Source organism: Notothenia coriiceps, unplaced genomic scaffold (genome assembly GCF_000735185.1).
Source record: "Notothenia coriiceps isolate Sejong01 unplaced genomic scaffold, NC01 NC01_scaffold00034471, whole genome shotgun sequence".
Lineage (NCBI taxonomy): Eukaryota > Metazoa > Chordata > Actinopteri > Perciformes > Nototheniidae > Notothenia > Notothenia coriiceps.
Window position 1 is genome coordinate 57,954 of NW_011367172.1, and position 13,396 is coordinate 71,349.

A 13,396-nucleotide genomic window follows, 5' to 3' on the forward strand; every position below is an offset into this window, starting at 1 on the left:
CAAAATCTGCTCGAGTCACTCGGTTATACTCGGAAACCACGTGATGGCCTGCCGATGACGACATTTCCGCATTTGAATGATTTTACAACATTGAATGTAGCCTTACTGTGAAGGCTGACCCAAATACGGTGTTTTTCTACAGATAACCTTACCACTGCACTGGTAAGGTAAAACTAGGCCGATTAATAAAATGTGAATTGCTTAGTAACTTTGACCCGCTTGAATGAATACACAAAAAATATGAAGAAAGAGTTATCTCTGGGCTGCTCATGGGGCTGCTTCGCTGCCAGCAGTAGGCCCCCGGGACCCGAAAGTGGCGTAGCCTAAGTACTTCAACATCAATGCATACAAATGTATCTGTATCACTATAACATGATGGTGATAAAGAATGCACCTAACGTACCGCTGTTCATTATAGTAATACATAAACGGCGCAATAACCTGAGTGTTGAAAAAAAAGAAGCCATTGTGACATTGAATCTCTTTCTTTCTTTGGGCTGCTTTTGTACACATGATGGAAGCACAGAGAGTGCAGGATAATGCAGTTATAAATGAGTAACTTGGCACAACTCCATAACCTTAGTGGTTGTCTCTTTAGGGCGGGACAGGACATTTACCGCACTCTGGCATAAGTCTCTTCTTCATCTGCGGCAATCCAGGCTATGTCTGCCAAGGTAGGAACCATCGGGCCTTGAATAGGCCGAAGAGGCGGCAGACCCGGGAGTTCCTAAAGCACAAGGACATAAGCTAATGTTATATATTAAAACATTTATATTGCAATGAATAGAGGACCATACATACTATAGAGATATATAATTACATACAGAGTGAAAGGATCATATATTTACCTGGAAACATGCCCTTTGTGGAGGCCTGAGTGGAAGAGTGGAGCCTATTTTTCTCACAAAACTGCGGGCGGATCCATGAGGCTTATTCTGCCAGATAGGAATAACTTCCTGTAGAGGATATCGTAGAAAAACCCTGTTATTATACTTGTCTCACTTGTTTGCATCTGTGCACAGTGATGAAAGAGAAATGCAGTGTTAAGTTCAATGGCGTTTAATAAAGAAATAAGCAAGGATGTAAACTTACTGTGTCTGTTTCCATGGTGATGGTGGTTGCACACCAATGGTTTGTGCTCGCAGTGGCTAAAGACAGAGCCGTTTAGTGGACAGATGCCATGTCAGTGTAGCCACCAACTCTTGGAATATAAATGAGGGAATACTTCTGTTAAGAGACAAGCGGAAGAACAACACTGCATTAATACACCCACCAACACAAAGATAAAGTTATATAATTGTTGTGATTGATTGTCTGGACAAGAAACGTTTCCATAGCCTTTAGTCAAATGAATGATTCGGGCACAGTTCAGACTTTTTTGTATATCATTTCAGAATCAGAATCAGAATACCTTTATTAGTCCCACAGAGGGGAAATTTGCATTTTAAATCTGTATTATTGGGTGATTATTGAAATACTTTTTGGCACAACTAACAATGTATAATACAATACATATTTTTTAAAGGGTAGTTTTGCTGGTATCATTAGGTTTAAAGCAGGAATAGGGTAGGGTATTCATACTAGAAAATACATATGTAACGTTAAGCTACACAACAGGCAAACAAGACCAAATAAAAAAAGAATGGCAAACATTTATCTTTAAAAAGGTCAGATCTCAGCTGGGGAAAATTGTAAATATCCAAACAGTATGATAAACACTGAACTGTTTTATTATAGTGTAGATTGTCCCCGTTCAGGCACTGTTCTCTTCAAATGGAAATAAATATTGAACTGTCAAAACATTTAAATAAAAACCGGTTTTTATTATGGTATAATTACGTACGAATCCTCCGCAATTGTCACAAATAAATTAATTATATATAAACGCTTATTGAAGGGTTTGGCGGTAAAAGGCTAGATAATGCTTGTACGACTTAATAATATTACTGTGATGACATCAACACAAGAAGGAGCAGAGTTACTATCATCAGTGCTAATATAGCTAGCCGTTAGCTAACTAACAGCTGACATTTTAGACAGCTAGGCTAGGTTTGCTACACAGTGTTGATTATGTAGTTACAGTTTGCGATATCTACCGTCACCGTTTATGAAACACGGTGGAAGACAGAAATATTATTTTAGAGTGATTTGTAAAGCTTGGTTCGGTTCATAATTGGCCAGTAGCTACGGGGAGCAAAACCTATACATCCATGAGCAAAACACACAGTGACCGTCAGTTAGCTTTAGCATCTCCAATAACGGCCCCCTGGTTGACCCTCAACGGTAGAGTAACACCGCCATATTTCACTATTTATCTTTTCCTTACAAAATGCAATTAAAAGAGCAAGTGCAAAACTCACGGTAGATGATGACTGTACCTCGGAAAGCGGCGCCGTTGAATTATTTACGAGCAGCAGCTTCTCCTCTTCGTCTTTCAGACCTGAGTTGTTTTCGCGTATTAGGCCGGAAACCTGTGCCTCCCTTTCCTGTAATTTGATTGGCTTGAGCACCGGGAGCTTCCTTATACAAGAGCGCCCTCTTGGGGTGGAGGCAAGCAGTGCAGAGTACAGGGTGCTACCTCAGACATCATGATAAACTTAATCAGTGAATCAATATTCTCTGATTCCGGCATAATCATTAATGAAAATAATTGGTATATGCAGCTTTAATATATAATGGGAAAATGTACAAGTGTGATCCTCTTGCTATGTTTTTTGATGCTAATCCTCAGGGAAAATTAGCCTGTGAAATGCTTCAGAAAATATGGAAACTCTAAAGAAATGTTGGGTTCTGCATGCAGATGAATAACTTTAAATCACCAAGTGCTATATAAAATGTACAATTGTTTGCAGATAAAATGGGACAAGACAAACATTTAAACAATTACACAGAAAAAACGAGACGGACTTGATACTTAAGGAGATCTGTATCTGTCTGAAAACACAAGATGAATCAGTCCCTTTACTACTTTAGCAGCGAATGCGAAATTCGCTGCTCTCAGCTAAACTCTCTAAGCTGCTCTCAGCCAGCCGGCGGGAGGATTACTATCTTGACAATCGTCGCGACGGCCTGTAAGCAGTGGGCGGGGCTTGAATAATTAACTAGTCACTGTTGTCTGCAGTGATATCATAACACTGCAATGAGGGCGCGCGCTCACATGACCGCCACCCGTCCCCATCCCTGGAATAGACACAGGTCAGTAAATATACTTTCCACATGATGCTGCCATCTCTTTTGAGCTGCTGCTGTTCTCTACCATAGCAGCAGTCTCGGTCATCCTGTAATGTCGGCTCAAATGCTTACTTCCTCCACAGTGGTTATTGCACGCCTAGCATTTACAGGAAGCAAATTGTGATCATTGTTTTGATCGATGACATGGCCATAGGGATCATATTAGGATGCCTTAAATGATGCAGGACAACTGGTTAATAGTGTTGGTGTGGTTTATTCAGGGATGATAGGCTAATCTCATTGTAATGACTCCCCGAATTAAGTTTCCTATTTGTTGATATTATCATTGCGTTACTCATGCCTGAATGCAGCTTTGCAGAGTAAATACTAAAATACAGAACCTGCATCATATTGATGTTTGTTCATATAATACATTGCATGATTACAGAATGATTAAGATATTGTGGGAGTGCAAACTGTACCCCATCTGACACATTGGAGCATGAAACAGACACATTGGTTGTTTACATACACACTTATATGTATGTATATTGATTCATTTGCATCCTGACTTCATCACTCCGCAAATATCTAGCTCTCTTCCTTATGGTGTCATGTTGGTGCATGTAGAAGTTTAACCGTTGCTTCTCCCTCCCTCTGCCTAGATGTTTGTAAAAATCAGCCCAGATCATATGACGTCCTGTCTTGTGTAGGTGTAACTGGGGCAAATGGTAGGCAAGGGGAATAAAAGGAGGAGGAAGGATGACAGCTGATCCGCTCATCCCTCTGCCACCACTGCCAGCCTCATACTAAAGAAGAAGAAAATGGCTCAGTCTGTAAGGAGGCCTGAGACTCGGGGAGCCATGGACCGCGAGCCCCAGAGGGACAAGACCAGGACCAGCTACTTTGGCAACGTCAAGACCAGGTCAGGCCTGTAAACATGTGGATTACTGGAAGGAGAAGAAAAAAAGGGAAAACACTTAAGTATACATGAGACGTGTTTGGCTGGAATGTGCTTCTTAGATTCAAGCACATTACAATTCTGATCTTCATTATTTGAATAAGAGAGAGAATATTTCCAGATTAACACTAAGCATGTGTCATTTCAGACTACAATGCAAACAGGAATGCTTTGTTAGCAGAGAATCCACATTCCCATAAACTGGTTTCATCCACTGACTGTCACTGAAGGAATCCACGCTCAATCAAAAACCATCATGTGGGTGAGAGCTACGACAGCAACAAGCCATCATGCAGACAACTCCCACTCCCCTTATAAATAACTCTGATCAGACTGTGAACGCTGCCCTATACAGTTATTCACACTACACATACTCTAACCGACTAATCCTTGTAGCCCTGCTGTCAAAGGGAAAATACAACTTGAAATGGAGTTCATTTTTAAGAATAAGCATTCATTCCTAATGAGCAGTTTATGCACGGAAGTAATCTCTCTAATAGTTTATCTAAGCATTTGCATGAAGACTGTGAGATGTGTTTGATATGGATTATGTTGCCTATCAAAATGTGTGCATTTTGATGTTTTTTCTCTGTTTTGATACTAAATATTTTGGGTGTTCACTGTTTGTTAGACAAAACAAGCAATTGCCATTGTGTTAAAAAGTTTTCACCAACAAAAAGACTGTTTTATTTTATAGACCAACCAATAATTGATGAATTGATGTAATACTCAACCGGTTCATCACTAAAATAATGTATAATAAACATCCCCTTGTGATCTTGAACCTGTAGCAAAGACTGTGAAGATGATGTTATTAATGAAGAAATCTTATTTCTCCTTTATAGATAGTGAATAAATGCGTAAATCATACCATATTACTGCCATGGGATTAAAAAAAAATCATATGGGGATTTTAATGGAATGAAATAAATGTTATGGTTCACAACTGTGCTAGAAATACATTATTTGGTCACTAATTCAGTTCGATTTCACTACAAAATATCACCTGATGACCTCATTAACTGAGAGTGCATAAGTAAATGAGTAGAGTTTATATCTTCGTCACAAACAAATCAATACTCACATATGGGACTTTTAAAATATATACTGTCAAACAGAACACCCTTAGTAATGACATGCTCTCATTGTTTTTTAGTATAAATTCCAGCTGTGTGTGTGTAAATGCGTAACCTACCTAAATATAGCTTGATTTTATCAGTTTTTCCTCCGTTTTCTTTCAGGCTGGGTTCCAAGCTTCCTCCTGGCGTCTCTCAGCCTCCACAGTTCGCTAAGCGTCCCTGGGAGAATCAGCCTCAGGCCCGTGTGATGCAGGAGCCTGTGGCCAGCAGCCAGCGTCCGCTCCAGCCCACTGTGGGCCGGCCTCTCAACCACACCCCCCACATCAGAAACCCCAAACTGCGGCAGTACTATTTGCAAGGTGCAGGGTTTGATATGCTAGACAGGGAGCAGGCAGTTTGCATTAAGTAGATGCAAACTGTGGGGTGGGATTTACATTTTAGAATTCTCATGCTGAGTTCGTTGGCATGTTTTTGCATAGTTATTTTCATACAGAGTGGAAAGGCAGACATGTGAACTGTGGTGTATTAAACCTGTAAAGAAATGGTGACAGAATTGTATTTTTCTCTCGCAGGGACTGCATGGGACCTTAACAATACTGCAGTGAAGCAAGAGCATATGAGCGGACCATCAGGTGACAGCACAAGCAGCAGGGTGAGTCACTTGTTTTTTACTTTTTAAACAGAATTTTACTTCTCGTGTGCATTGAGAAACAGAGCTTTTTGGAACAAGTAATAGAAGAAGTTGGGAAGTGAGAGAAAGATATAGGATTTATTGATGCATCTTGTCTCTGATTAGGTATGTTAGAGCCAGCCTTTTGCAGCCGGTGATTGGTTTCACAATTCATGGTGATAAAAGAGTTGGATAAAGAGCGTCCAAGGTTCATATGTGAGTGTGGGAGCAGTCAGAGCTGTTCACGGACGCCATGGGGAAACAAGGTCTTTTTCAGAGCCTCTACAACAAATACAGCCGGAGGAATGAATCTTCGGATGTTTATTCAAGGGTATTTGTGCGCTTGTTGTTTTTATTTTGCTGCTGACATATTAAATATGAAAACAAGTGTTGATTTTGTTCTGTGTAAGTCTCTGTATTATCATGAATCTGGAAAGGGCGTCAGTACTTATTACTAAGTTATCCAGTCTGATTTGCTATGAGAATTTCATGATGGTCTTTTTCTTTTTAAGCTTATTTTGTAGGTTTTGTTGAGATGATTTTATTGAGTTTCTTATATGTTGTGTGCATGTTGAAATTGAGAGCAGAGCAGAGCTTTTTGCTGCACATCCTGCTTTTTTAAAACTATTGAATTGTTTGTTTGTGGTCGAGGAATGCATTTTTTGTAAAGGATCATTAGTACATGTAGAAACACTCACACACACAGTTTATGCCTAGAAAAGCACACACAGAGCTCCAGACACATAAAGACGATTTTTCTGTGGTCACATTATCCGTCATGCGACAGTGATCTAATTTAGGTCAATGGATCCATCTGTCAGTGGATGACAGTTGTGGATCTGATGCTTCACGCCTACTGTTTAAACTCTTCCACTTTTAGATATTGATTCATAAGTTCCCGTCCAAACCTTGGATGGGAGTTGATTTAGAGTGAATACACTGAGTATGATCAGCACAATAAATAGCAGTGGGTTTTTGGATCCATAATTATATGAAAGTAGAAGTTAGAAGAGATCTTCAATGTAATGTGCTTCTGCACACCTGAAAGATGTATTACTGAGGCTACTTATTGCATGAAGATGGATACAAAACCATCTTATGTAAGAATAAACAACTTAATTAGATTGGATGTTTGATCAGATTTTAACCCCTACTGAACACTTTATTGCTTTTGTGTTTCAGGGTCTCCCTGGGGACACGGTGTTCAGCATCTCGTCAGAATTCAACTGTAAAACATCCTCCTCAGCAGAAGAGGGAAAAATGGACAGATCTTCAAATGTACCCTCTTCCTCTGCTACGCTCATCACTAGAGAGGTAAGAGTCAACTGTTGGCCCCTGAAGGTGTCATTTCCATCCCTGCCTATGGATAATATGAACACTTGATGAGTGTGTTGCTTGCTTCCCCATTTTTTTTTTTAATGATGTGGACAATATTTGCAAATCACAATATTTCCCTTGTCTGCCTGACAACTTTAGCTGCAAGTTTGGCTTTAGACAAGAAGTGTGTTGCTCTATTATTAACCCTTTTCAGGCTTAAATACCTCACCAATACTAACCTTTAAGCAAACGGAAAATGCCAATAAAATGCCTACAGCGCTTCACCCACAACCCTCATGTGTTACATGGAGCTTAGATGTGACTACAAACAAAGACAAATAGGGAAATACAGGCCTGTAGAAAGAGGAAGTAGTCACTGGGTTAGCAGGTTGTATCTATTTCAATGACAGAGCTATTCTTATCATGGCTTCCATTCTGAAGCAGCTTGTCGTACCGACGGGAAAAAACACTTCCACCGGTCAAGGATCCTCTCAACCAGAACTGGACTCTGATCCTAAACTGAAGCGGGAGGAAGAGGCTGATCTGGACTCTTTGGAAACACTCGCTGCTCAACCCCAGCCCCCCTCCCCAGAGGCTGAATATGACAAACTACTGGTAGGAAAAAAACAACTTCCTTTACTGCATTTTTTTGGAATATTTTTATAATATTTAATTACACATATTTTACTGTAGTTTAAAATCTGTGTTGGAAAAGCACGAGTACATTTAACTCAAGTACTGTACATTTAAGCTAATAATGATAAGATGGACGGTTCTTTTAAATAACTGAATGACTATGGTTTAATTTAAACCTCATCCTATGGTCCACAAGCTTTCTTTCCTTTTTTGTTACTGTTTTTGTTACTGCAACAATTCTGGTATACATTTGTTACATGCCACAATCAAATAAACAACAGAAAGCTGGTTCAGAAGGTGTGTGCATTAAGTCGCTGAGCTCATGCATGACTCACTTCAACCATATTTCAGAGGAATACATTGTAGTTTTGACTCCGCTGAATTTACTTAACAGCTGCAGTTGCTATTTAATTTTTATTTAATAAAAAGAGAGTCATCAATAGCAGTGGAAACAGATTCACATTTGTAGTTAACAGATTGTATGACATTAATGGGATCATCATGCATTCTTTTCCAGTTATCAGTCAGTCAGTAGCGATGACAAAGAAAAAATGAGCCGAGGAGACTTTATTATGGATCAAATAAAAAAGAACATGTTACCATGGAAACAAGTAACAAAACAAAACACAGTCATGAAAACAATGCAGCGCTGAGCAAAGACTGAATTTGATTCAGAAAATTACAGCAGCGAGCAAGATTGAAACTCTAAAACTTGAAAATGGTATGTTTAGCAATACAATTACAGAATTACAATAAAGTTGAGTTAAGCTCTAGTTTTCTATATTCTTTTAAATTAATTTATAATATGCTTCTTCACAATTTCCCAGGTTAATTTTTTTAACTTGCTTTTTATTTCCGACTAACACTCTACAACTTATATTCAGCCTATTACAATAAAAAGCAAAAAAATAATTGTGAATGTCTAAATTTGTTAATGCTTGATCTGGTAAATATTCACAATTTCATCTTAAAAATGACTGAAACGCTTACTTAATTTCTAAATTGTTGCTGATTAATCATTCTGCCTCCATGAATTGCATTTTGTTGTCAATGCTGATAACATGTGTGATGCTGACAGGATGTGGAGGCGGTGCCGATGCCTGACGGACAGCTCTGCTTATTGGCACTGCCCCCAGAGTGCTGCCAGGCGGAGGGACCGGAGGCCATGAGGTACCTCAAACTGTTCTGCCGCCACATCACAGACCGTAAGGTGGGTGTGAACAACACTTCACTCTGATCTCTGTTCTCTACACCTGTAGACATCTGTGGGCTAACATCAGCACCTTCTCTCTCTGTCAGGGTGTGGTTTCAGGTATCCTGCTGGTGACTGCTAATAAAATCTTCTTTGACCCGTGTAAGACACACGCTCTGGTGAAGGAACACGGCTGTGAGGAATACCTTCTGTCCTGCTCTGTTGACAACCTGGCATCTGTCTCCTTTTTCTCGGACATCTCTCATGTTCACTTCAGTACGTCCCAGCAGAGGTCAGCAATGATTCAGTCGTCCTAAACTACACCCACTGACTCATATTACATTAAAAAGTCAATCAAAGCATTTTTTATTTGTATTTTTTCAATAGGAGAAAAGGAAAGAAAATGTTCCAGAAATTGAAAACCACTAAAATCCCAGCAAGCGGCTTCCCAAACCCAAAGGGGGAGTCTCTGGTGTCTTTGGCTCCATCAGATTTGTCCAGTCTGGCTCTGAGCCTGACCAAAGAGATTTCTGGGGAGGAGGAGGCGGAGAGCAGAGACATGGAGAAGGTGGAGGGGGAGTTTGATAGCAGCCCTCCAGAGTTGCTGTGTGAGTCGTCTGATGGAGGTCTGGGAGTGTCCGTCCTGAGCGGTACTGCCACCTTCTGCTGCGGAGCTCCAGAGGCGGCCAGTAAAGTGAGGACGGGGCTGCTGCTGAACAATGAAACGGGGAAGACCTCTGTGAAGAGTCAGACTGCAGGTGGGACGTGAATCATTGTCTGTCTAAAACAGGGGTGTCCAAACTTTTTTCACAGAGGGCCACATACAGAAAGATATACGAAGGACTGGGACACTCACTAGAGGTGAGGTATATTGCCTCATAAGTTAAGTTATAAGTCAGCAAAATCAATCAAATGTAGGTAAATTATGCTTAATACTTACTTAATAACCTTTAATAAAAACAACAGCCTACATCACAGCTCTCAAAAGGGGTTTTACATTACATTACATGTTAGACGCTTTTATCCAAAGCAACTTACATACTCAATACTGTGGGCAATCCTCACAGGAGCAATTTGGGGTGAAGTGTCTCAGGAACACAACGACATACTGACTGCAGTGGGGTTTGAACCTGTGCTCCCCTGACCCAAACACCAACGCCCTACCCACTGCGCCACACGCCTTTATTTATTTTGTTAGCAGTTCATTCTTTAAAACAGAAGCCTCAGATTGCTAATTGTTAGGGAATAATTTGCTTAGGGATTCAACCTTCGACACAGTTCATCATTTTCTCCTCTCACTGTCTCCTTTCCCATGGCATAGGTCTACGGCCTTGGGTATAGCTGCTATCTCTTTTAAGGAGGGGCAGCTTGGGCACACTGTTGTTGCCAGTCTATGACAGAGCACAAGCCGCCATGAGGTAGTTTACTGTTCAGGGACGAAGGTTCCCTGGCGCGCATTATTTTCTATGGACGAGAGCTCTAGTTAGATTCAGGGTCCATATTTGTTTAGTCTCACTGATAAAGAATGTTGATTATTACACTCTGAACTAGTTAAAACATCGAGCTGCAGAAGGAGTTCTTCAGAATTGGTTTGGCAACCGCTGTGTCAACTCGTGACACACCACCTGTCTTGTCAACTCTCCGGCCGAAACTCCAAATAAACCGTCAGTGTTTGCCATCAAAGCTCCAGCTCTCCTCATGTCTCCTTCATGAGTCGGTAACTCCCACTACATTGCTACATAGAAGTTTCCTCCACACCACCCTCAAGCATTTTTCAGGGTATAGTTGTACCAATGAATGGAGCAAGTTTCGTGAATGTGAGACTTTTATTTTGTAAGATAGCAAGGGGTGCATAACGTGGCAAAAATATGCTGACAAAGACTATGTAACATTTGTAAACATATATTGTGTTTATTTTATGACAAATATGCAAGACAATAAATGGCAAAGATATGTAGAAAATAAACGTATTTGAGATACGTTGATAACGAACGTAACGTGGGAGAAAATAAGTTTCTAGCTAAACGTAATTGAGAATGCAGTTTAGTTCTGTGGGAACGTAAAGAAGTGACGAATGAATGAAAAATCCAGGATTTGACACCACAACCATCAAAATATGGAGCGAAAAGTTTAACCACAAGAATCAAGACTATATGAGCTACCACTAAGCGACTCACAGTCTGTAAATTACCATTAAAAAAACCTGGACGTTTAGTTTTCGTCTTAACGTTTCATTTACAAATGCGCGTTCCCGTGACAAGGGGTGCATTTCATGATGGGGGTGCATAATTTGACACAACACCGGCACCGCTGCCGCTCGGTACAGAACTAATCTGTCCTTCCTCCTCATCCTGGCCTACAGGTTTAAAATAACCTTTAAGCTTTGGCATTTTTTGTAATAGCTGCTTGTCTCGAAACTCCTTTACCCTCAACAATGTCCTTTTCCGAGCGCCACTCTCAAACTTTTTCTTCTCCGACATTTTCTCCTAAACAACCTTCATCTGTCACTCAATCACTCGCAATTTGAATAAGTCAAATGTGAAACATATTCTCATTCTGATTGGCTGTGAAGTGGTGCCCACTGACTGTTATGGAGTCATAATTTTTGAGAAAAATCTCTGGAATCCATCGATCTGATTGGTTAGCGGAGCAAATGATCAAAATAGTGAGGGAAGATATTTTCGTTTGGATTACTGGTCTGGGGGAAGCTCACAAGTGTGTGTGTGTGTGTGTATACGTGTGTGTTTTTGTGTATTTTTGCATTTGTGTGTATTGTGTTTGTTTCCCGGGGAAAACACTCACGAGAAACACCGGCTGTTGTTCTATTTCGTATATGGCTTCGCCCTCTAAGGCTATCGCTATTGGGTAATCCCCCTGCGCCCCCGCGCAGCACTGAAACACTTGTAGTCCACGCCCACCCAAAAGGTGGGCCCCACCCTCGGGCTCCCTTCCGGTATAAATAGGAAGGAGGCCCGACAATCTGCTCCCATACAAAATAACTTTTCTTCAGCTATTATTGGAGCCAGTGGGGCCCAGCGCTTAGAGGGCTACGCCGATACTCATAAAGCTGGAGTTATAGTAGGTAACTTCAGTTCTATTTCGTATATGGCTTCGCCCTCTAAGGCTATCGCTATTAAAAAGTAGAGACGAAGGTCATACTTTGCCCAGTGACAAAAAGAGGGCGAACAGCAGCTCTCTGCGTGCAGACAGGCAGGAGAGCGCACGGCTGGATCCCTGACATCACTCACTCTGGCAAGACACTCCGTACCAAACATGTGTCAGAAGAAAAAAAGGAAACATCCCTCTCATAAGAGGGAAAAAGGACCGCTCTCCGCGTGCCGAGAGGCAGGAGAGAGGCGCACAGCTGGATCCCTGACGTCACTCACTCTGACAAGACACTCCGTACAGGGTGTGTCAGAGAGGAATGAGAGATATCCCTCAAATAAAATTGAATAAATGAACAGGGGGAAGACCAAGATGCAGCAGTGCAAATGTCTTCCACTGACGTTCCTCCGTGCAAAGCCGTGGAGGAGGCAAATTCCTCTGGTGGAGTGCGCATTGATGTTCTCCGGGGGCTCCACCCCATGAGGAGACATATGCCTGTCAGGCATATGTCTCCTCATGGGGTGGAGCCCCCGGAGAACATCAATGCGCACTCCACCAGAGGAATTTGCCTCCTCCACGGCTTTGCACGGAGGAACGTNTAAGACGTATGAACCAACACACAGTTGCACGGGGTTTAGAATAGTTTCCCCCTACTTTCGTGAAAGACATCGGGGTACTGCTTTGCCCGGTCTTTAGCAGAAATGTTCGTCGGTAAATGAGATGGATCAGATTTTTTCATCTTAGTGTTTNGGGGCTCCACCCCATGAGGAGACATATGCCTGTGACACAGCTTCACACAGCCAGTGTGACAGCAGTTGTGCAGACAGAGGCTGTCCGATCAAGCGCTCTCTATACATTACATTACATTACATTGCATTTAGCTGACGCTTTTATCCAAAGTGACTTACAATAAGTACATTCGACCAGGAAGTCACAACCTTGAAGAAAACAGAATCATTTAAGTACATCAATTATGTACTCATGGATGCCAGACACAGGCTTTGTCAATCCACGTCCTCAGAACTTGGCAGAGTGAGGACGCTGGCGTGTTTGTCGCCGCTTCACTTCGTAGCCAAAATTGTGTTTCTTTTGTATTCTAACAACCACAAAATCCACTGCAAATAGTCTGCTAAAGCTATCATAACTGTCTGGATCTACTTACTGTGTATCTATTACACTCAAACATTCTCCGACGATCAGCTGTCACTGCTAGCTGACGATCGGCTGTCACTGCTAGCCGCCGTTCAGCCGCTAGCTCCTACCAG

General features: G+C 41.4%; 2 protein-coding genes across 3 annotated transcripts in view; one reads left to right on the forward strand and one right to left on the reverse strand.

Annotated features, from left to right (window-relative positions):
- mtfr1l (mitochondrial fission regulator 1-like) overlaps nt 1-2,470 on the reverse strand; it is a 7,727-nt gene extending 5,257 nt beyond the window's left edge. Inside the window, exons 1-4 of the mRNA XM_010790610.1 lie at nt 2,361-2,470; nt 1,093-1,227; nt 849-956; nt 618-727 (exon numbers count right to left, since the gene is read on the reverse strand). Of these exons, the coding sequence (XP_010788912.1) occupies nt 618-727; nt 849-956; nt 1,093-1,107 (233 nt within the window). The 5' untranslated portion in view covers nt 1,108-1,227; nt 2,361-2,470. The remainder of the gene's footprint in view (nt 1-617; nt 728-848; nt 957-1,092; nt 1,228-2,360) is intronic.
- A 627-nt stretch (nt 2,471-3,097) lies between these two features.
- Nucleotides 3,098-13,396, forward strand: part of LOC104962196 (oxidation resistance protein 1) — a 13,720-nt gene continuing 3,421 nt past the window's right edge. Inside the window, exons 1-9 of one of the 2 annotated variants that reach the window (XM_010790603.1) lie at nt 3,098-3,195; nt 3,885-4,096; nt 5,374-5,570; nt 5,784-5,863; nt 7,064-7,195; nt 7,640-7,813; nt 8,913-9,044; nt 9,134-9,318; nt 9,414-9,784. In XM_010790603.1, coding sequence (XP_010788905.1) covers nt 3,996-4,096; nt 5,374-5,570; nt 5,784-5,863; nt 7,064-7,195; nt 7,640-7,813; nt 8,913-9,044; nt 9,134-9,318; nt 9,414-9,784 — 1,372 coding nt within the window. In that variant the 5' untranslated portion in view covers nt 3,098-3,195; nt 3,885-3,995. Of the gene's footprint in view, nt 3,196-3,836; nt 4,097-5,373; nt 5,571-5,783; nt 5,864-7,063; nt 7,196-7,639; nt 7,814-8,912; nt 9,045-9,133; nt 9,319-9,413; nt 9,785-13,396 lie in introns of both variants that reach the window. The other variant, XM_010790602.1, reaches the window with a different exon arrangement.